A 22,395-nucleotide genomic window follows, 5' to 3' on the forward strand; every position below is an offset into this window, starting at 1 on the left:
TTGGATGACATCATGGAGTTAGGTGGGCTCCCCAGTGGTCATCTACTCCAACCCTCTGCGATGCAGGAATCTCAACTGATGCATCCATGAAAGGTGGCCATCCAACCTCTGTCCAACAGCTCTTACTGTTGGAACTGATTGAGGCTGGAACTGGTGTTGGAACTGGTGAGACTGTTAGTTGCAGGGTTGCCAGCTTGGATAAACATTTGGGGGGGGGCAGGAGTAAGTCCCGCCCTGCATAATCAATCACATGACACACCACGTGCCCGCTATTTGAATGGCAGTGCCCATTAACTTTGCGGCCGGCCCCCTCAAATAGTTTCTTGAGGGGGACCGAAGGGATCTTGGCCCCTAAGATTTGCCTCCTAATGGGCTGGTGCGTTTCCGTGCGCTCCAGCAACCCAGAATATGATTTTGTGTGCATGCAAATCGTGCGCATGTTGGGGGCACGCATTGCACACACACACAACTTGCCCGCCAGCCCGCCCACCCCGTCTCTCCTTCCGGCCTTTCCTTTCGCAAAGTGGGCGGTTTCTGCGACGGGACTTTCGCTTTCGTTTCCCTTTCGTTGCTCTGTTTGTGGATGTTGCCCCGGCCACCCTCCTTCGAAGGTAGGTGCCTTTGCGCGCCCGTCGCCCCATCTTCTCCCCTACTTCTGCGGCTGCCCCCCCTTCTCCGTCTGAACACGCCCCCCCACACACACCCGGTATTTCTTGCAGAGCACCCCAAGGATAGAGGCGATCGAGCCGTTTTCGCCCCTTTCTCCATCCCTCTGCTTCCTGCGAATCCGGCGCGGCGTCGGCTCGACAAAAACGCTTTCTCCCGCTTCGGTGGCTGCCTTTTAGCCTCGCCTCCCCTCATTGCCCCCCAACCACTAGACGACCAGCCCAGCCCCCTTTCCTCGCGGTGGATGGAAATGCAAGGGAGCGTGGGGTTTGCAAGCTTTCCGCACTTTTAAAAACCGGGCCCCACATGTTGGTGTGGGGCCTGCTCGGGAGGAGCCATCGCTGACCCATTGTTGGAGCAGCTGTGCGTCCTTAGCAAACCCCCGGCCTGCTTTTCCAAGGCCGGAGAGCAAGTTTCTGCAACCCGGGCGCTTCCGATCCCCGATCCCTTTTGCCGACTGCTTCCCAAGTTCAGATAGTCGCCCAGGGAGCAGCAGCAGCTGTCAGCCTGCAGTCGCCAGCCAGGCGCCCCAGCGTTACTGCACGCCGAAATTTGTGAATGAAATCCCGCAGGCTTCACATGCAAGGCTTGCCTACCGCTCCGCTCTAGATCAGCCTCGCCCAACCTGGTGCTCTCCACATGTTTTGCGCTACAATTCCCCATCTGCCTCAAACATCTGGTTGGGGAATCTCCCATCAACTTGGAGGCGGTGCAGTGCTTTGCTACAGAATCCGGAAGTAGTCTGAATCGTTGCTTCTGGCTTGAGTTCACTAAAGTGTCTCCCCGTCTGCATTACAGGACTATTTGCAAAGCTTGCAGCCGGCTGTGTATGCAATCAGGCCACTTCCAAAGTGCTACTACAAGCAATGAATTAATTAGCTACAATTCTGCTTTAATGAATTATCATCTGGCTTCGCAGCAGACATTCATTTATGTGAGTTTAAGAGAGAGAGAAAATCACAACACTTGTATGCCTTGCATGTTACTTTAAAACCTTTCTGGAAAGTTTACACTGAACTGCCAAGTATACTATTTTTCCAGTAAAACCATATTTTTCAAAGAAACTGCAACATTTTCGCAAATGGTTAAAAGCTCTGATAAAGCTCAATGGAACTTTCCCTTTCCTCATAACCCTACGTCCCCACCCTCCACCCCAGATCTGTTCCGGGGATTTCCCCAAGCCCCCCCGGAACAGATTGTGGGGTGTAGGGAGAGGTGAAAGAAAGGAAGCCCTATTGTGCAGGTGTAAGACTTTGTACCAACAGAACAACTTAGTTGGATACAACTCACAGTTTTGTGATTTCCATTAAGCTTGCTGGAATCAAATGGCCTTCCTCAGCTTCTTGAAGGTCATAAATGTGAAGCTTGTTGCATCTCCTTGGATGGGTGCCACCACTGGAAAGGCCCTGCTTTTTGTGCCAAGCAGACTAACGAAATGGTGCTTTCCCATGAGTATGTTTCAGGGCACAATTCAAAGTGTTGGTGCTGACATTTAAAGCCCTAAACGGCCTCGGTCAAGTATACCTGAAGGAGCGTCTCCACCCCCATCGTTCAGCCCGGACACCGAGCTCCAGCTCCGGGGGCCTTCTGGCGGTTCCCTCACTGCGAGAAGTGAAGTTACAGGGAACCAGGCACAGGGCCTTCTCGGTAGTGGCGCCTGCCCTGTGGAACACCCTCCCATCAGATGTCAAAGAAATAAACAACTATGACTTTTAGAATACATCTGAACGCAGCCCTGTTTAGGGAAGCTTTTAATATGTATTTTAATTATTGTATTTTAATATTTTACTGGAAGCCGCCCAGAGTAGCTGGGGAAACCCAGCCAGATGGGCGGGGTATGTAGCTATGTATGTATGAATAGATAAATAAATATTTAGTATGCTTCCAAAAGATAGAGGGGGGGGGAAACCACCCATTATATAATAATAATAATTCATTATATGCTACTCATCTCACTAGGTTGCCCCAGCCAACTTCAGGGGCACAGTTACCCCATTCAGGACCAGGCAGTCCTCCACACCCGCCCGCCTCCTGTCCCCAAAAAACAGTACTTCTGTTTTGTCAGGATTCAACCTCAATCTGTTAGCCACCATCCATCCCTCCAACCGCCTCCAGACACTCACACAGGACATTCGCCGCCTTCACTGGTTCTGATTTGAAAGAGAAGTAGAGCTGGGTATCATCCGCATACTGATGAACACCCAGCCCAAACCCCCTGATGATCTCTCCCAGCGGCTGCATGTAGATGTTGAAAAAGCATGAAATTATTGTGAGGTTTAAAAAGTTAACTGTTTATATTTAGACAACTTTTCTGCTGTGCTTCATTGGAAGGAGAAAAATAAATCATTAGTAACAATTTAAACAATTTATTCAACTAAAACAATAACATTATAGCATATGTATCCATGTTTGTTAACTGATGTGGTTAAACGGTTTTTTTATATAAAAAAAACTTAGACTGAGTTAGCACACATGAAAAACTTAAAACAAATCCTTATTTCCTGATGAATAACCTTTGGAGTAGAATGTAACTAAAATAGAAAACTATCATTAGAAAGATTTTTCCTCCAAAAGCATTTTATTTTAAAAATTCAATTAAAAAAAACGATTTAATATTTTAAAAAATCATTGAAATTCTGTCCCAGTCATCCTCCGCCAAGGAGGTGCTGTGGAATTGTCGGAGTCAAGGTAACCATTGACAGAGGATTTGAAGAACAAAATGAAAGGTGGCCTGGTCCTTCCTATTGTTCTGGAAAAACAGTGGCCTTTTTTGCGCTTATAATCCCTTTACGCTGTACAAACATGACCCTGCTTTCTTGACCTTCCTTCTGGGGGTGGGGGACTCAGGTTCACTCTCCCTGTCATTGTATTCCATTTCGGCTTAATGAGGTTTTCGTTTCTTAAATAATAATAATAAAATATTTGAAAGCCCTGAGGCACCATGAATATTTATAGCGGGCGCAAATACCCCCATTGCATGTTAATGGGCCCTCTGGTGAATAATGCAAGAGCCGAGAGTTGGGCCTTGCACCTGCGCCGGGGCAAGAAGGCCTTTGAGGGAGCTGACAAAATGGCTCCTCGCCCGCAAGATGCGAGGCAAGGCCTTCTCTTGCTGCATTATTCATGCCACCGTCGGCTTTGCAGACAGGCCTGGCTGGGTCAGCTAACAAGAGTCCTGTTTGTTTGCCGCCGTGGCGAGACGGGGAAATGTGGCCGACGTCTGGCCAGGGGGAGGGAAATATGCATTTGCCCCTTACAAGCTGGTGAGGCGAAATTTTAAATTCCCTTCCTTAAAAAAAAAAAAAAGACACACACACACACACACACACACACACAACACGTATTAAAACAAGGCTGAGAAGTATTCTCTCGCACAACAACCAACATCTGAAGATAATTCGCCTCACAGCTGCACATCTTTTCACAGGTTGGCAGCTGTGTGTGCAAGGCGAGAGCGATACTATCTCTGCATTTATGTCTGAGGCCGAAGGGTGGGATGGGGGGGGGGGTTATTGGGTTGTTTTTGTTTTTATTACAGTGGTACCTTGGTTTTCAAACTTAATCCGTTCCGGAAGTCCGTTCCAAAAGCAAAGCGTTCCAAAACCAAGGCGCGCTTTCCCATAGAAAGCAATGCAGAATGGATTAATCTGTTCCATGCTTTTAAAAACAACCCCTAAAACATGAATTTAACATGAATTTTACTATCTCACAAGACCATTGATCCATAAAATGAAAGCAATAAACAATGTACAGCAGTCACACAATCAATCAATCAGTAGCTGAACTGGGTTCCACACAGTCACAAAAACAACAAAAGCTGCAGAAACAAAAATGCAAAATAAATAGCAAAAACAGAGCTCAGTGTAACACTCAAATCGGAAGCGTAACACTTAAATCGGAAGCGTAACACTTAAATCGGAAGCGTAAAACTCAAAACGGAGCATGTTCGGCTTCCGAAAAAAGTTTGCAAACCGGAACACACACTTCCAGGTTTGCAGTGTTTGGGTTCCAAGTTGTTTTGAGTACCAAGGTACCACTGTATATATATTGTGGTTTTTATGTTGATCTTTTCTGTGAACCTCCCTGAGACCTCTGGGTATAGGGCATTCATTACAGTGGTACTTCGGGTTAAGAACTTAATTCATTCTGGAGGTCCTTTCTTAACCTGAAGCTGTTCTTAACCTGAAGCACCACTTTAGCTAATGGGGCCTCCCGCTGCCGCTGCGCCACCAGAGCACGATTTCTGTTCTTATCCTGAAGCAAAGTTCTTAACCTGAAGCGTTATTTCTGGGTTAGTGGAGTCTGTAACCTGAAGCGTATGTTACCTGAAGCGTATGTAACCCGAGGTAGCACTGTATATAAATAATAATAATAATAATAATAATAATAATAATAATAATAATAATAAAAAATATTGAACTTTAGGGTGTGCCAAGAAAAGATGGCAAACGCTTCCATTTTCCCCAAATCATGTGCTTCGTTTCCAACAGCAAAAGGTTTTGTGGGAAAGTATTTCCTACCTCTGTGCCTCATCCTCTGTTCAAAACATTTGTGGAGGTTGAATTTTGCAGGCCAGCTGCCTAGAAATGTCTCTGGAGATTTTATAGCTCTTGAATGGGGTGTGAGTTATTTCTACCCCAACAGCGGTCTTCCTCTAGATATTTCTCTTGAAGCTGCCACCACCCAGCAGAGATAATGGAGGAGCCATATCTATCTGCTGGTGCATCAGCCTTGAACACAGAAGATTTCGTTCCCAGCATCTCCAGGGATAGCTAGCAATTTCCGCTGTCTGAAACCCTGCAGAGCTGGTTGCTGCTCAGACAAGGCTAAGCTAGGTAGATCAATGGTTTGAGTTGTGTAAGGCAGTGTCTTGTGTTCCTGGGACTCAGCACATCCTGGGTTTCATGTAGACGAGACTTAAAGGTAAAGGGACCCCTGACCATTAGGTCTAGTCGTGTCCGACTCTGGGGTTGCGGCGCTCATCTCGCTTTATTGGCTGAGGAAGCCGGCGTACAGCTTCTGGGTCATGTGGCCAGCATGACTAAGCCGCTTCTGGCAAACCAGAGCAGCGCACGGAAACGCCATTTACCTTCCCACCGGAGCAGTAATTATTTATCTACTTGCACTTTGACGTGCTTTCGAATTGCTAGGTGGGCAGGAGCTGGGACCGAGCAACGGGAGCTCACCCCGTTGTGGGGATTCGAACCGCCGACCTTCTGATCGGCAAGCCCTAGGCTCTGTGGTTTAACCATTGTTTACAAATGCTGATGATTTATTTTATTTTATTTTGACCAAGTAATAACTAATAATAATAATAATAATGTGCAACCCACCCCATTGTAACTATTCAACTTCCCAAAATTTCAACACCTCTTGCGATGGTTTGACCCCTTCCCGTTTTTAACAGTACAGATTCTACATACACCCTCCATATCTCCTCAAAATCATTTCTCCTGCATATTCCCCATCTTACCTTAATGGCACGTTTTAATTTATCATTAATAGCTATATCTCACACCTCTTTGGACCGTTCTTCCATTTTATATTCTGCTTGCCCCTTCCACTTCCTGGCTATCATAATTCATGCAGCTGTCAATAAATTTGTGAGCAACTCCTTCATAGCTTGTGAACCTTCTACCCCCATCGTAAATGCAACCTCCGGACTTTCGGTCAGCTTTAACCCAGTGATTTCTGTTATCTCCTTAAAATCCTTTTGCCCCCCCCCCAAAAGGGTACATATTTACAACCCCACCACATGTGAATATAATTCCCTGTTTCCTGGCATCCCCTCCAACATGGCACCAAATAATGCTGATGATTTCTGAGCCTCTTGCAAACATGTTCAGACTATTGGTTTACGCTTAGGTTTCCTCTACAGGTTTGGCAGCATGTCTACCTGCTGTACTGTTTGCGTCCGAGGCTACCCTGCCGACTTACCGCCGGAGCGTGTGTCCGACAAACTGATGATCCATTTTCTCCGAGCACGCAATGGAGGTGGAGAAATTTCCAGCATTGAATTTCCACCGGAATCCCCAGGCTGTGCTATGGTTACCTTTGAGGATGCAACAGGTCACTAGATGAGGAGAAAAATTGTTTGGTATACTGGTGGGGTGTGTGCTTGAGGGGAATGGGTAGCTTATATTCATATATATGACTGAACGTACGAGTGCAATGGTACCATTAGGAAACTGGTGGCCACCAGAGCCAGCGTGGTGTAGTGGTTAAGAGCGGTAGACTCGTAATCTGGTGAGCCGGGTTCGCGTCTCCGCTCCTCCACATGCAGCTGCTGGGTGACCTTGGGCTAGTCACACTTCTTTGAAGTTTCTCAGCCCCACTCACCTCACAAGAGTGTTTGTTGTGGGGGAGGAAGGGAAAAGGAGAATGTTAGCCGCTTTGAGACTCCTTCGGGTAGTGATAAAGCGGGATATCAAATCCAATCTCTTATTCTTCATATCATACACTGAAAGAACCATGATGCCACTTCAAATGGTGATAGCTTCCCCCCAGAGAATCCTGGGAACTGTAGTTTGCTATGGGTGCTGGGAGCTGTTATGAGCCCCCCATTTCCCTCCCAGAGTTACAGTTCCCATAGCGATCTAACAATCATGCCTCTTTACAGAGAATTATTGAGAATTGTAGCTCTGTGAGGGGGGGAAAGGCTTATCCTAAGAACTTTCAGCACCCTTAACAAACTACATCTCCCAGAATTCTTTGGGAGGAAGCCATGGTTGCTTAAAGTGGGGTCATCGTGCTTTGAATATATGGTGTGAGTGTGGCCTGTATGTGTCATTTTCCCTTGCCGCCGCGCCCCCCCCCCCCCGTGCATTGCACATAGAGATGGTTAAATTTTACATCGTGTCTGAAAACCAGTTGAGTGGCTCCCGGTTTTTGCAATGTAAATTTCCATGCGCGAATTCCATATTGCAGAATTTGTAAGATGTTTTCCCCTTCAATGTTGTAAGTTCTTGCTGGAATATTAGTGGAGGTTTGAGAAACCCACACCCCAAATCTTACATGGCTTCACTTTTCTCAACAACGTTAAAAGGGGGTTTGAAAGATGACAGTGACCAGAGAGTATCTGGTGTTGGACTGCAGGGAAAATGGATAACTGGTTTTCAAGTCAACTTGAGGGGCTTGAAATGCAAATCTTTCTGGGCAAGCCAAAGCATTGCACTAACTTTCTCCCTCTTACCCATGGGTAGGCAAACTAAGGCCTGGGGCCCGGATCCGGCCCAATCGCCTTCTAAATCCGGCCCGCGAACAGTCTGAGAATCAGTGTGTTTTTACACGAGTAGAATGTGTGCTTTTATTTAAAATGCACCTCTGGGTTATTTGTGGGGCCTGCCTGGTGTTTTTACATGAGTAGAATGTGTGCTTTTATTTAAAATGCACCTCTGGGTTATTTGTGGGGCCTGCCTGGTGTTTTTACATGAGTAGAATGTGTGCTTTTATTTAAAATGCATCTCTGGGTTATTTGTGGGGCATAGGAATTCATTCATTTCTTTTCCCCAAAAATATATTCCGGCCTCCCACAAGGTCTGAGGGACAGTGGACCGGCCCCCTGCTGAAAAAGTTTGCTGACCCCTGCTTACCAATAGTGCACCCACAAGCTAAAATCATAGAATTGTAGTTGGAAGGGACCACAAGGGTCATCTAGTCCAACCTCCTGCAATGCAGGAATCTTTTGCCCAGTGTGGAGCTTGAACCCACGACCCTTAGTGTCTTATGCTTTACCGACTGAGCCATTCTGCTCTGGAAATGAAAAATCTTTGCAAGCTGAAAAGATTCAGTTGTATAGACAGAATCTTTAATTTCAGAATTTTGAAATGTGAATTTTGAGTTGAGGATTTCAGGAAGCAACACTGAGAATTTAAGTGAGAATCAAACTCCTGGGAGATGTGGAACAGAAGTGAGTGGAGAGCAAATGCAATGAGATTTTGTCCTGCTTCCAAGTTTGTTGCTGAAGGGTGTGCGTTGTTGCTAGCTTCTGTTGATCCCATTTTTCTTCTCATCCAGTGACTCAGCAGGTACTGAAGGCCAAAAAGCATGTCTTGACTGTCAACGGGAACGACTACCCTTTGGAAGTGACGGCGAGCGCCACTGAATTGAACCCCAACGAGGTAATAAAGAGGCTGCAAGGTCTGTTGTCAGGGTGGGGGTGCTGGACTTTGCAGGTGCATAGGTAAAGGGACCCCTGACCATTAGGTCCAATTGCAGACGACTCTGGGGTTGCGGCGCCCATCTTGCTTTACTGGCCAAGGGAGCCGGCGTACAGCTTTCAGGTCATGTGGCCAGCATGACGTAAGCCGCTTCTGGCAAACCAGAGCAGCGCACGGAAACGCCGTTTACCTCCCCTCCAGAGTGGTACCTATTTATCTACTTGCACTTTGACGTGCTTTCAAACTGCTAGGTTGGCAGGAGCAGGGACCGAGCAACGGGAGCTCACCCCGTCGCGGGGATTCGAACCGCCGACCTTCTGATCGGCAAGCCCTAGACTGGCACAAAAGAAAAGGCTCATCGTGGAAACCCCAGTTCTGCAATCTGATCAGATCACACAGATTAAACAAGCTTGCATAGTGATGTTTTGCTAGCCTAGTGAAATGGAAAGCAACAGAGATGAGCACCACTTAGCCCCGCACATAAGCTCTGCTTAACACATGCCCACTCACCATAAGGGCAAGACACTTGTTTTCATTTTGTTTTTAATGTGAACACTGTTATGTAGTAGGTTTCCTGCGTTCTAAACCTTTTAGTTTCTGAGTCATTAGTCTTCATTGCCACACTTTTAAAAATTATCTCTACTGCCGCCGCCACCCCTTTTTTCTGCATGGAAGGTAAGATTTTCACTTTGTGGCACATATTTGGGTGCCCCGAGCACTTTGCTTGAATCTAGGGTTTTTCTTCCCCAGAGAGCTGAATGCTGCATTTCCATAAATACTACGTGCTGAAACGGTTATCTAAAAAAGGCATAGTTCATAGAAGTAGGATGCACAATGCCAGCTTTCCCTCTTGCAACGAGGAGGACACTGTTAAGTGTAACATGTGGATGCAGTCTTTGTGCAGGAGTTGTGTTTCCGTTGTACCAAGAGTGCAAAAGTACATGGCCGTGGGGCGAAGAGGAGTTGCATCCCTTAAGCAGCTCCCATGCACTTAGGCACTGTTTATCTGCAGCTGGGAGGAGCGGGTGGCGCTGTGGTCTAAACCATCGAGCCTCTTGGGCTTGTCAGTCGGAAGGTCGGTGGTTCAAATCCCCGCGACGGAGTGAGCTCCCATTGCTCCGTCCCAGCTCCTGCCAACCTAGCAGTTCGAAAGCACACCAGTGCAAGTAGATAAATAGGTATCGCTGCGACAGGAAGGTAAACGGTGATTCCATACATTCTGCTTTCTGTCACGGTGTTTCATTGTGCCAGAAGCGGTTTAGTCCTGCTGGCCACATGACCTGGAAAGCTGTCTGTGGACAAACGCCGGCTCCCTCGGACTGAATGCAAGATGAGCGCTGCAACCCCCATAGTTGCCTTGGACTGGACTTAACCATCCAGGGGTCCTCAATTTTTTTTTTATCTGCAGCTGCAGCATTATATGTGCAGCCCACTCCCCTTCTGTGGGAGCTCACAGGGACTCCGCTCTGGAACCTAATTTCTGAATGCCAGGGCCCAGCCTCTGAAACAGGTGGCAGCATCTTTAAAAATCACTGTGATCCAGCAATTAATCAGAACATGTACATTTTTTTAAAAAGGAGGGTTTGGGGGGGGGGGGAGAAAATGAAGGTCTTTTTAAATGCAAGTGAATGGATCGTGATTGTGCTGATTTCCATTAAAAACTCCAGTCTTTGGTGTTCTTCCCTGAATGAAAGACCACCACCAGCAGCTTTCAGGGGTCAGCAAACTTTTTCAGCAGGGGGCCGGTCCACTGTCCCTCAGACCTTGTGGGGGGCCGGACTATATTTTTTTTGGGGGGGGGAATGATGCAAGAGCACCACGAGCCCCGGTGGCTGCTTACCTGTGTCTTGCGTGTGGCAGGGGCTGGTGGCGGCGGTAGTGGAGGAACGGTGAGCGGTGCGTGAAAAGGCTCTGGAGAGGGGCTGCGTAAAATGGCGGCCACTTGAGCACTGCTGCTGCATAAAGCCCAGCCCCCTTCCTCCTCTAGGCAGGGCGGGGAGAAGTCAGGAGGGAGGGAGGGAGGAGGTGCCGCCGCCGTCGTGGGAGGGAGACGGAAAGACCGCACGTGCGCTGGTGATCCATGCGGTGATTCTCAGACCATCCGCGGGCCAGATCCAGAAGGCAGTTGGGCCTGATCCGGCCCGCGTGCCTTAGTTTGCCTACCCATGTTCTAGAGACTGGGGGTGCAGAACTAGTCATTACATTATCTTTAAATAATACAGATGAGATGTTTCTAAAATTGGGGTGGCAGGGGGCCTGCCTTTTTCTTAAGCTCACCTCAGTGTAGCATCTCCCTTGATGGGAAAATGAATATCCTTGCAACAGAAGCCCAGCCTCTAGGGACAACATCTGGAATGTGCACATCACATGGGGAATAACTCTTCATTCATTGGCCTGAAAGTTGATTATGTCGACTGGGCCCTTTGGCAACCTTGGTGGTAGCTGCGGTGCAAAAGGAACAGTTTCTGTCACAGCAGCAAATGCCTCTATCTCTTGACTCTGCTTGCTTAATTATTGACCAGTCTTCGCATCCAATGTCTGTCCTGTCTCTCCAAAATCTTCACAAGCATCTGCACTGTGTAAGGATTATCATTGTCTTTAGTATTACTTAAAAAGTGAGCTGCCAAACCTATTATTAACAGCTTCAGTTTGGCATGGTCAGTGGGGACCACTTTTCGCTGAGTGGCACAGTACTTTCAAACAAGAGAAAAGGGCCATAACCAGTGCTCTTTTTTTAGTCAGAACTCGCCAGAACTTTCCGGCACCTCTCAGGTGGGTGCCATTGCTATTGCTATTCTAAGAGAACAAGGAAGGCGTTCGTGGTGAGTTACGGCACCTCTTTTTCTAGGAAAATAGCACTGGTTATAACTCTGCAAGAAGAACACTGTTAAAGATACAGGTAGGTAGCCGTGTTGGTCTGCCATAGTCGAAACAAAATAGAAAATTCTTTCCAGTAGCACCTTAGAGACCAACTGAGTTTGTTCTTGGTATGAGCTTTCGTGTGACTTTTATTTTTTTAAAACAACAACAACAACAACAACAACAACAACAACAACAACAACAACCTTACACAGTGCTGAAGTTCCTGCAGCGTTTGACATGAATACAGAACAGCCTTCATAAGCTCATAGAGCCAACATCTTTCGGAGGCGAGTGGGAAGAACTGGTCGCTGAAACTGAGCCATGAGCTTCTCTCCAGCTGGTTGCATGCATGCAGGGTAATGGTTAGTGTGTGCTAGAAAGCAGTAAAACGAACTTTTTTTCATTGTAAGTGAATGCACTTTCTGGCAGTGTAAATTTCACATCTGCATTGCAGGCATGGGTTATGCAAAACGTGCTTTCTAAAGAGTCCCAGCAGTCAGGCTGGACACAGTTAAGAGAGCCAGCGAAGAGTTGGGTGTGGATTATGGAGATCTGCTCAGCCTTGCAGGGTTGAGCTGCTGTTGTGTGTCCCCCCCCCCTTCAAAAGTCAGTTCATCTCAAAAGTCAAAGCAAAAGTCCAATCTATGAAACTGCAACAGGGTAACCTCCTGTAATCAGCCCCTGAGGAAGAGCAGGAAGTTTAGCCTGGAGAAGAGAAGGTTAAGGGGTGATATGATAGCAATGTTCAAATATATCAAAGGATGTCATATAGAGGAGGGTGAAAGGTTGTTTTCTGCTGCTCCAGAGAAGCGGACACGGGGCAATGGATTCAAACTACAAGAAAGAAGATTCCACCTAAACATTAGGAAGAACTTCCTGACAGTAAGAGCTGTCCGACAGTGGAATTTGCTGCCAAGGAGTGTGGTGGAGTCTCCTTCTTTGGAGGTCTTTAAGCGGAGGCTTGACAGCCATCTGTCAGGAATGCTTTGATGGTGTTTCCTGCTTGGCAGGGGGTTGGACTGGATGGCCCTTGTGGTCTCTTCCAACTCTAGGATTCTATGATTCTAACCGAATCCATCTTTAGAAATTCAGTAGTTGGGAAAATTGGCTGTGAGCAGCTCTGTCCACAGAGTGGCAACAAAAGACAGCTTTTAAAAGAATATTGTCTGTGATACGGGGTGGTTGTGTGCGTGGCGGGGAACCCATCATTTGTAATACGTTTAAGCACAGGCAGAGGGCATTTGAAAAGCTGCTGAGTAACTACAAATTGATTTTACACATCTGGGATTATGGAGCCCGTAAATGCTGTTTGGAGGGAAGGTTCCCCGCTCACGTTTTCTGCCAGCTGAATTGTTCGGTGTCGATTTGAAGACTCTGCTTGGAGTCAATTGGACTTTGGAGCGACTGTTTACTCAGTAGAGCTGGAAGTGCACTTTGAACATGCACACACACTATGATGCAACGGGGTTTTTTGATTGTGCGCCCAAAATAATAATAATAATAATAATAATGCATGAATCTTGACATGGGAATCATCCCAGAAGAGGGAAAGGGTAGATTCCAGCTAATTAGGAAGCATGCTTGGTATTTTAAATTGGGGGGTGGGAAGCATTGGGCCTTCAGGACAATTGCAGCGCTCCAGATCCCCTCTGCCCCAGCCCTCCAGAGTCTGTCCAAGCCACACCCCCTCTTCTTAGGCCACGCCCCTCAGTGGCCCAGCTCCATGTCCTCTTCAAGAGTTCTTTGGCCGGCGTGTGAATTTATACTCTTGCTTAACTGGGACGACTGCCCAGGAATCACGCAGGAGGGAGTGTGAGCCTCTGACCAGAAGAAGCTCCCCACCCCTGGTTTAAATCAAAAGGGAAACGGAGGAGACAAATTATCTCACCCAACCTCTCTGCAAACCTGCAACATACATACATACATACATACATACATACATACATACACAGGTCGGGAAGTCATGAGCACCACTGAATCATAAAATCATAGACTTGTGGAGTTGGAAGGGACCCCGAGTGGCATCTAGTCCAGCCCCCCGGCAATGCAGGAATCTCAGCCAAAGCATCCGAGACAGATGGCCATCCAACTTCTACTTAAAAACCTCCAAGGATGGAGAGTCCGCAACCTCCCGAGGGAGACCGTTCCACTGTTGAACAGCTCTCACTGCCAGAAAGTTCTTCGGACTCTCCTTTCTTGTAACTTGAAGCCATTGGTTCGGGTCCTAGTCATGCTTAAACCTGCCACTTTTAATTTGAAGAAAAAGCAGCCGCCGGCCTCTGGATCTGGAAAGCGTTCCTGATGTGGAATGTGGCTTCAACCAGTTTCCTGCCAGATATCTCTCTCCCCCCCCCCTTGGGCCCTGCTATGTGTTCCTTGAAGGTGCTCTTTCCTGCAAATGGCACCTTTGGAGGCAAATAGCAGGCAGGGAAGGCGCGATTTTCAGCAGAAAACAGGTTTGTACCCCAACCTGGTTCAGGAACAAGGGCTTGCAGCTGCTTTTCTTCAAAATAAAAGCGACCGGTTTCAACCATGCTTTTTGAAAGCGTAAACAATGTAATTTTACCCTCAAATAAGAAAATGTGGATTCTCGGGGCTGGAATGCATTCCAGTGAATTTTGTGGTTTGAGTTTTAAGCCTGAAATGCGTACATTGTGAAGGAAAATAAATTTCCTTAAGCGCGAGATGTGTCTGGGTGAGCCCATTTGACGCGGGCAGAGTGGCAAGTTCCTGACTTTTTTACATCCAACTATACGTTGGAATTCTGCTCTGGATCAGTATTGTGTAGAATTCGACGACACATGATTCCATCCTTGACATGCCACCTAAGCAGCTCTTGCTTTCCTCCTCAGATCTTTGTACGCGTCTGCATGAAGGTGGATTATGGCCGCTTCCCCGATGGAAAAGACACCCTGGACAGTCTGTGCCAGCGGTATGGGGGCATCCACATCAACTTCAACACTCAGGAGATGACCTGCACCGTCAAAGGCTCCTTTGTGGAGTTGCAGGCCTTCAGCTCTGAGCTGCTGAGGTGCCTCAATAACCAGCAAAGGGCTGGCGTTCTCTTTGCAAACGGAGGCAGATCGGCTGAGATGGCTGCGGGAGATGGCGCCTCGCACCAGGAGGAGACTCGGGCAGAGAAGAAGAGGAAAAAGAAGAGGGACGAGGAGGAGAAGGCTGCAGCAGGTCCATTACAAGTCCGGGAGTCTGCAGAGAGCCTCATAGAGCCCCTGGAGGACTTCTCCTTAGTTATAGACTCGGACATCTACCTCTACATGCAGAAGTTCTGCGGTAAGGAATTGGGCAACATTTTCCACCAGCAGCAGGTGGGTGTTGTGGACGTCCACAGCGATGGCATCACCACCCTCTACCTGAGAGCAGCATCCAATGGGGCTGGGGGGGTCAGCGCCCTAGTTTCGGCTCACCTGGCGCTCTCCCAGCTTTCTCAGCAACTGGAGGTCACGCTGCGGAAAGAGAAGGTCAAAAAGCAAGATTTGGGGATCGGCGTCGGCGGGAGTTTTCCAGCAGAGCTGCAGAGCCTCTACCCTCTGCTGCTGATTCAGGAGGAGCAGGAGGATTTCTGCCTCATTGGGAATTTGGTGGAAGTTTCCCGAGCCAAGCAGCACATCCAGGAACTGATTGCCGCAAGGGGGGCAGCGCAGGATCACCGGAGACCCGGCGTCTCCCAGGCAGCGTACCTCCACGGTCAGAGCTCTGTGCCGGCTCAGCCAGAGTCCCCAGCGGAGTCCGTGCCAAGGAAGCTGAGCTCGCCAAAGCCCAACAGCAAAGCCGAGCGCAAGCTGGCTGCCAGCTTTTCAAGTCGGGGTAGCCCGCCGGCACGGCTGCCAGCTGCCCGCTTGTTTCAAGCCACAGAACGCCAGGCTCCAGAGAGCGAGCGTTCCCTGTCGTTTTTGGCCGCTGCTACTGAACCAAAGAGCCAGATCAGGCAAACTCTGGAATTCCGGGAAGCACTGCAAGGGATAAAAGCAGATCTCCTGCCCTCCGCACCTGCAGGCACCGTGTCGAGTTCCGAGGGCCTCGGTCTCGCAAAGCCTCTGTCCCTCCATTCGGTCACGAGCGCCTTCAGATCCTTGAACCTGTTCGACACCACGGGGGCTGCCGACTTCAGAGTTTCCGAACCGAGGCCCCACCTCAGGAGGTCCAGCAGCCTCTCGCTGCAGAAGCCTCTGCGCGGTGGCAATGAGTCCATGCCTGAGCCCTGGCTAGCAGCTCAGGTCAGCGCAGCCCGTTTGAAGCAGGAGCCTCAGGAATACACCCCCCGTACTTTGCAGGAGGAGATCAGAAAGGATGGGTCGACGCAGATGGAGTGCAGCCAGGAAATGGAGTCTCCAATTACCAAACAAAGGCACTCTTTGCACACTGTCCAAAGCAATAATGGGAGTCCTTCAGACATGCAAAAAGCAGAGGCCCTCGCAGAGCATTGTCCTTACATTTATGACAGCTTCACCTACACAGAGCTGGCCATGGATGGACCAGAGGATGAGGCCCTGGGTGAATTGTGTAGGTACCTGAAAAATTTCGACGACCGCATTGTCATCTGCCGGGACAGGTACAAGCTGGGCCTTACGTACCCCCGCGAGGAGAAGTTGCAGGTCCTGGAAGTGTTCCGCTTGTTCTCTGCCCGCAGGATGGCTGCCCTGTCCGAGCAGACTCCCTTCCGTGATGCGCAGCAGGGGGAAATTCAGGGCGAGACATCGGCTGCAGGGAGCGCACAGCAGCCGAATGAGAGCAGGAGAACCAGCCTGCTAGAGAGCTCCCTTGGCCTACACAGCCTTGCCGGAGAGACACCGCCCTCCCATGCTCAGAGACGGCTACAGGGCAGCGGTTTCCAGCTTGCGCCGGTGCAGAATTTCCCAAGTGACCAAAGAGCATGGCAGAGTGAGGCCCTCGACCAAACCCCGGGCGCCAGCAAGCAGGGCCGCTCCAGGAGACTGTTGGCCGAGAGCAGGCAGGGCTTGCCAGACAAGTTCCATTTTGCGAGAGACTGCAATAAGGAGGGGAGCAGCAGCCAGGAAACGGAGGGGGCCCCGCCGGGCTCCTTGCCCGACCTGCCGCTGCACACTTCTCCCCCAGATGGAGAGGGGGCTGCCTCAGATTTGGGCCGGAGAACCGCCAGCCTAGGAAGCGAGTCGGCGGCTGAAGAGTGTGTGCTGTGCCGAAACAGCCGCCCCTCCCTGTCCAATGCCCCCTGCCCCCACAAATCCCAGCAGGGAATCCCAGGAGGGAGCACTTGGCTAACACACCCTGGTGCCTCCCCTGGCATTCCCGGAACCTTTGGGGTTTCCACCTTTTCGCAAAGCCTCCCTGGGTATACCCGAGATCCGACACTCAAAATAACATACAACATTCCTGACGGCGTGCAACGAGTAAGTACCCAGCTGCCTGTTCCCTCCGTCCCATCCCATCCTTGATAATTTTCAAGCTGTATTTGAACTCTGCAGTGTATGCTCCGTAGTGCATTTTGCCAGCAGGACGGAAAGTCAGGAGGTCTCATCCTAAGCACCAGCTTGCCTACTTAACATCTTGCAGACTCTGCATTTAACCTTCCGTTTGTGTTGCATTAGGGACGTGGGTGGCGCTGTGAGTTAAACCACAGAGCCTAGGGCTTGCCGATCAGAAGGTCGGCGGTTCGAATCCCCGCGACGGGGTGAGCTCCCGTTGCTCGGTCCCTGCTCCTGCCAACCTAACAGGTCGAAAGCACAAAGTGCAAGTAGATAAATAGGTACCGCTCCGGCGGGAAGGTAAACGGCGTTTCCGTGCGCTGCTCTGGTTCGCCAGAAGCGGCATAGTCATGCTGGCCACATGACCCGGAAGCTGTACGCCGGCTCCCTCGGCCAGTAAAGCGAGATGAGTGCCGCAACCCCAGAGTCGTCTGCGACTGGACCTAATGGTCAGGTATCCCTTAACCTTTACCTTGTGTTGCATTAACAGATTATATGTGGGATAATGTGAATTGAATTGGGGAGCGGGTGGGGCTGTGGTCTAAACCACTGAGCCTCTTGGGCTTGCAGATTGGAAGGTCGGCGGTTCGAATCCGCACGACAGGATGAGCTCCCGTTGCTCTGTCCCAGCTCCTGACAACCTAGCAGTTCGAAATCATGCCAGGTACCTGGTAAATAGCTACCATTGCGGTGGGAAGGTAAACAGCGTTTCCGTGCGTTGTGGTTCCTGTCACGGTGTCCCGTTGTGCCAGAAGCGGTTTAATCATGCTGGCCACAGGACCCGGAAAGCTGTCTGTGGACAAACGCCAGCTCCCTTGGCCTGAAAGCGAGATGAGCGCCGCAACCCCAGAGTCACCTTTGGTTGGACTTAACTGTCCAGGGGTCCTTTACCTTTTAGACTCAGTATTTTAACCTTTCATTTGTGTTGCGTTAACAGATTATATATGAGATAATGTGAATTGAATAGCCGTTAGGAATAATGTAAGTTGAACAGCGCATGTGCATAACAACCAAAAATTGTGCACATTCTCCAGTCAGTGTGCAAAAATCTCCAGCTGGCCATGAGGAATGTGTTTATCAGGACAGGGTTTTGTATATTCTTTAGATAATATGCATAATCCCTATGACTCATCAGAGAATCTGTGCATGTTGGCAAAATTGCTTATACCGCCCAGTCAATATACATGGTCTCCAAGAAACAACAGCCTTGGTTTCTGTTGCTCATTAATGTAGTCTTTTCAAGGTTTCACAACTGGATGCGGGCCAGTCAGAAATCTTTCAGCTTGAAATAGATTGTATGCATAGTCTCGGAAGTGATGTTAAGAGAATGAGGTATTGTAAATATGTACAACGACTGGTTGTTTTCCGCATCAGCTGATCAGTTCATCTTGCACCTAATATATATATATATATACAATGTCAGTTTTAGGGCGGTTCCTCTGCACGGGGCACTGACCCAAGTCCGTCCTTGATTACAGCAAGCTCCAGAATGCCTTATATATTTAAAAAAGAAGTCAAAACAAAAAATAAAAAAATTCCTTCCAGTAGCACCTTAGAGACCAACTAAGTTTGTTCTTGGTATGAGCTTTCGTGTGCATGAACACTTCTTCAGATACATTGAAACACAAAAGCTCATACCAAGAACAAACTTAGTTGGTCTCTAAGGTGCTACTGGAAGGAATGTTTTTTTTTTTTTTTTTTGACTATGGCAGACCAACATGGCTACCTACCTGTAACTTTTTTAAAAAAAGTGTCAAGGTTTATATCCCAGCTTCCCTCCAAGAAGCTCAAGGCTTTCCCATTTGTGAGGTTGGTTAGGCTCAATGGAAATTGAGTGGAAATTCACGACCAAGTGGAGATTTGAACCTGTTTCTTCCCAGCCCTGTAGCCTGCAAAGAGCCATCCTTTGATGCCCTGTTCTGTGTGTCTCATATGATCTACCATATATACTTGAGTATAAGCCTAGTTTTTCAGCACACTTTTTGTGCTTTAAAAGCTTCCCTCGGCTTATACTCAAGTCAACCATTCCTTAAGAAGTGTACAAGAACGGTGGTTCTTTACTCTCTCCAGGCAGCTTGTTCCATTCCTGAACTGCTCACATAAATGCAAACTTTAGACCCCAGAAGGCAGAAAGCCTATCAGTTAAGGAAGTATTAAAACCCCACAGGTGCTCACTTTCCCTGGCTCCTGCTTAAACAGGACAGGATCCCAGCCTTCTCTGTATAACACAAGGGAACATTGCGCTGTGAGTTAAACCACAGAGCCCTAGGGCTTGCTGATCAGAAGAATGGCGGTTCGAAACCCTGCGACGGGGTGAACTCCACAGCAGCAAAGGAGGAAGAGGAAGGAGCAGCCCAAAGGGCTGCTTTGGGCTGCTCGTTCCTCCTCTACCACAGTGGCAAAGGTGAACCGGCTTATACTTGAGTCAATAAGCTTTCCCACATTTTTGTAGGGAAATTAGGTGCCTCGGCTTATATTTGGGTCGACTTATACTCGAGTATATACGGTAATTGCTGGCTGAATCTCCCACGCTCCGATCCTCTGCTTTGAATGAGCAGGCGTGCTTCCAGGCAATGCTTCTTTATAGATGCTGCCCTAGATGCAATTTAGATCTTGCAACCAGGCATAGCAGGGTTCCACAGCATCACTAAATTGAACGGTAGCTTGTTTTTTACATAAATTTGTTTTGCTAGCTATGAGGAAAGAGTGTTATAATGTTCAGCTCCTGCATCCTGCTTTTGATGATACTGCAGAGGGTGGATGGGGGACAGACTATTATTACTCCTTGCCTATCGGGCCTGTGTTCATTTCACACCTTTTAGGATTTTTGTTGGGGGGGGGGCAGAAGCTCAGCTTTGTACAGTGGAACCCCGGGTTACGCACGCGATCCGTTCTGGGTCGCCGTGCGTAATGCGGGCGTGCGTATCCCGAACGCACACAAAAAACGCCTGAAAACCCGGAAGTAGCGCGATTTGAGCGCTTCCGCGCATGCGCGAAGTGCGCAGAAGCGTTGTGCGCATCCGGGGGTCACGCGCGCTCTGGAAACACTTCCAGGTTGTGGGCGTTCTTAACCCGAACGTACACAACATGGTGTGTGCACAACCCGGGGTATGGCTGTATTGATTTTTGCTTATTTGGGAGGCTACGCCCATTGGGGGGAGACACAGGAAGGAAACAAGGTTGGAAGGGGGCCACGGTCAGAAAAGGGTTGTGAAACACTGGTCTATCTCCTCCACCCTCTTTCCACTCTTTCCATGCCTCCATCCTGCACCAGTTCAAAATTATCTGTTCTTTGAAAACCCAGTATTTGCAGACAGAGATAAGACAGAGCAATGACATTCCAGCCCCTTAATATGAATTGCCTGGGATTAAGCTCAGCTTTTGGGGAGTTCCTTTCCACTACACACAGAGAAAAGAGACCAGAGACGAGAGACTTGCGGATGACGACGTCTTCTTTCTGTTCAAGTATTATGATTTATTTATTTTTTAAACCCTCTTCTTCCCAAAGGCGGAAGACCCTTTCCCAGGACATCTGTACCGAGGGGGCCGCTTCGAGGCCTTTCTCCCAGACAACGCAGAGGGCCGGCGGTTGACGGTCCTCCTGCACAAAGCATTTGAGCGCGGCCTGACGTTCCGGATCAGAACCTGCGGTTTGGAGGAGAGGGTGACATGGGGACCCATCCCCCACAAGACCTCCATGGAGGGGGGCAAGGCCAGGTAGGGTGTTCCACGGGTGGCCGGGGTAGGGATGTTCGGCAACCTCCCACAAGGCCTCAGGCGGTAGCCTTGTGAGGTCGGCAGGAAAGGGGATGACAGAGGAACTCTGGAATTTGAAGAATGGGATTGCTAGGACAGGAAAGGAGTCCGAGTCAGCAGAGGAAGGGTGTTGAGGGGAGCGGATGGCCGTAGGAAGCCTTAAACCAAGGGTGGCCAGTGCAAGAACTCTCTCCCTGTCTGGTGTTATGATGGAGGCACAGCAGAACCAAATGTCGATGTGAAAGGAATGCAAAGATCGGCCTTTGTAGTGGGAAAAGGCTTCTAGACGTTATGGCAGATATGCTTGGCAGCATAAAGGCAGTTCCTGCTAAAATCCCCAAAGCCAAGGAGGTTGCAGAACAATTCCCCCCCCTCCCCGTTGAGGAGGGATGGAGAGCTTCGGGGGTCTGTCTTTTCCTTCCCCTAGCATGAATTATGCAGAATTCCTTAATTTACATAATGCATTACAGGCCAGGGAAAAGGGATCGCGCCTCTCGTGCACAATTTCATTTTATTCCTTAGCATGGAGCAAGCACACAAATTCTTGGTGTTTTTAAGCACCCACCTGTTTCCAAATTTTCCATCTCGTGGGGCAGGTATCGTAAATCTTTAGGCTGCGGCGCCGTAATTCTCCACCGCACCTTGTGCAGAGCTCAGCCACTTTTCTCCAGCCGCTAAGCCCTCCGTTTCATGGTAGAGAGACACTGGGCGACGTTCGCTTGTCATCTCCCTGATTTCTAGGATTTTTCAGCTGAGACAATTGTGGGGAGGCTGCAGTTGCAGGGGTCCCCTGTGGTGGGACCCCTGTTTAGTGTCTTCCATGAGATCCTTCACAGGATAACCCAGTTGGAGCGGTGGAATATATACACCACGGTTCCGGGGAAAGGGTTGCACTGAATTGCTTCATACCACAGCCCACAACCGGTTTGCTTCTTTGCTTGCAGAAACGGCTACCCAGACAGCCAGTACCTCCAGCAGGTGAGTCTGAAGCTGAAAGAGCTGAACATCGAATGAAGGCAGACCCTCCTCCAAGCACCTTGGGAGCTCAGCAACCTCCCGGTCTTCCAGGGGCCACGCTTGGCATCTTGAGGAATTTGCCAAAAGACAACCCTTAATCAGGATCTTTCCACCGTTAACGTCTCCCGCCACTTCTGCCTTTGGTCTTCCGGGCTTCTTGCTACATTCACAGCACCTGAAGGCCTTCCCACGCAAAGGGATCTTGACACGAGGACTTGGTTTCTTTGTTCTTCTGTTGTAAGAGAAGCTCTTTGACGTGAGGGCTGTTCACATGCCTTCTGAAGGGGTACGAGTCACATGAGAGGACTGCTGCACTTGCTTTGATGGTGTAGTCTACCAAGCAGTCATAAGATGCCATCACATTACCAATAGGTCATGTTACACATAAACCACAGAGCCTAGGGCTTGACGTGAGCGCCCATTGCCCGGTCCCTGCTCCTGCCAACCTAGCAGTTCAAAAGCACGTCAAAGTG

General features: G+C 49.0%; 1 protein-coding gene across 2 annotated transcripts; it reads left to right on the top strand.

Moving 5' to 3' along the window:
- Nucleotides 1-583: 583 nt before the first annotated feature.
- LOC117059178 lies at nucleotides 584-21,978 on the top strand. Of its 2 annotated transcripts, none has more exons than XM_033170730.1 (6): nucleotides 584-611; nucleotides 6,545-6,735; nucleotides 8,683-8,786; nucleotides 14,540-17,074; nucleotides 20,658-20,866; nucleotides 21,850-21,978. In XM_033170730.1, the coding sequence occupies exons 2-6, from the start codon at nucleotides 6,555-6,557 to the stop codon at nucleotides 21,917-21,919; spliced, it is 3,099 nt and encodes a 1,032-aa protein (XP_033026621.1). In that variant the 5' UTR covers nucleotides 584-611; nucleotides 6,545-6,554; the 3' UTR covers nucleotides 21,920-21,978. The 2 variants fall into 2 exon arrangements, with proteins under 2 accessions (XP_033026621.1, XP_033026620.1); XM_033170729.1 differs by lacking the exon at nucleotides 584-611 and adding an exon at nucleotides 1,494-1,600.
- Nucleotides 21,979-22,395: the final 417 nt, after the last annotated feature.

The sequence above is a fragment of the Lacerta agilis genome, chromosome 14 (genome assembly GCF_009819535.1).
Source record: "Lacerta agilis isolate rLacAgi1 chromosome 14, rLacAgi1.pri, whole genome shotgun sequence".
Classification (NCBI taxonomy): Eukaryota; Metazoa; Chordata; class Lepidosauria; order Squamata; family Lacertidae; genus Lacerta; species Lacerta agilis.

Coding starts and splice junctions, on each gene's coding strand:
- LOC117059178 (XM_033170729.1), top strand. Junction 17,075..20,657: donor TTCCTGACGGCGTGCAACGA/GTAAGTACCCAG, acceptor TTCTTCCCAAAG/GCGGAAGACCCTTTCCCAGG. Junction 20,867..21,849: donor ATGGAGGGGGGCAAGGCCAG/GTAGGGTGTTCC, acceptor CTTTGCTTGCAG/AAACGGCTACCCAGACAGCC.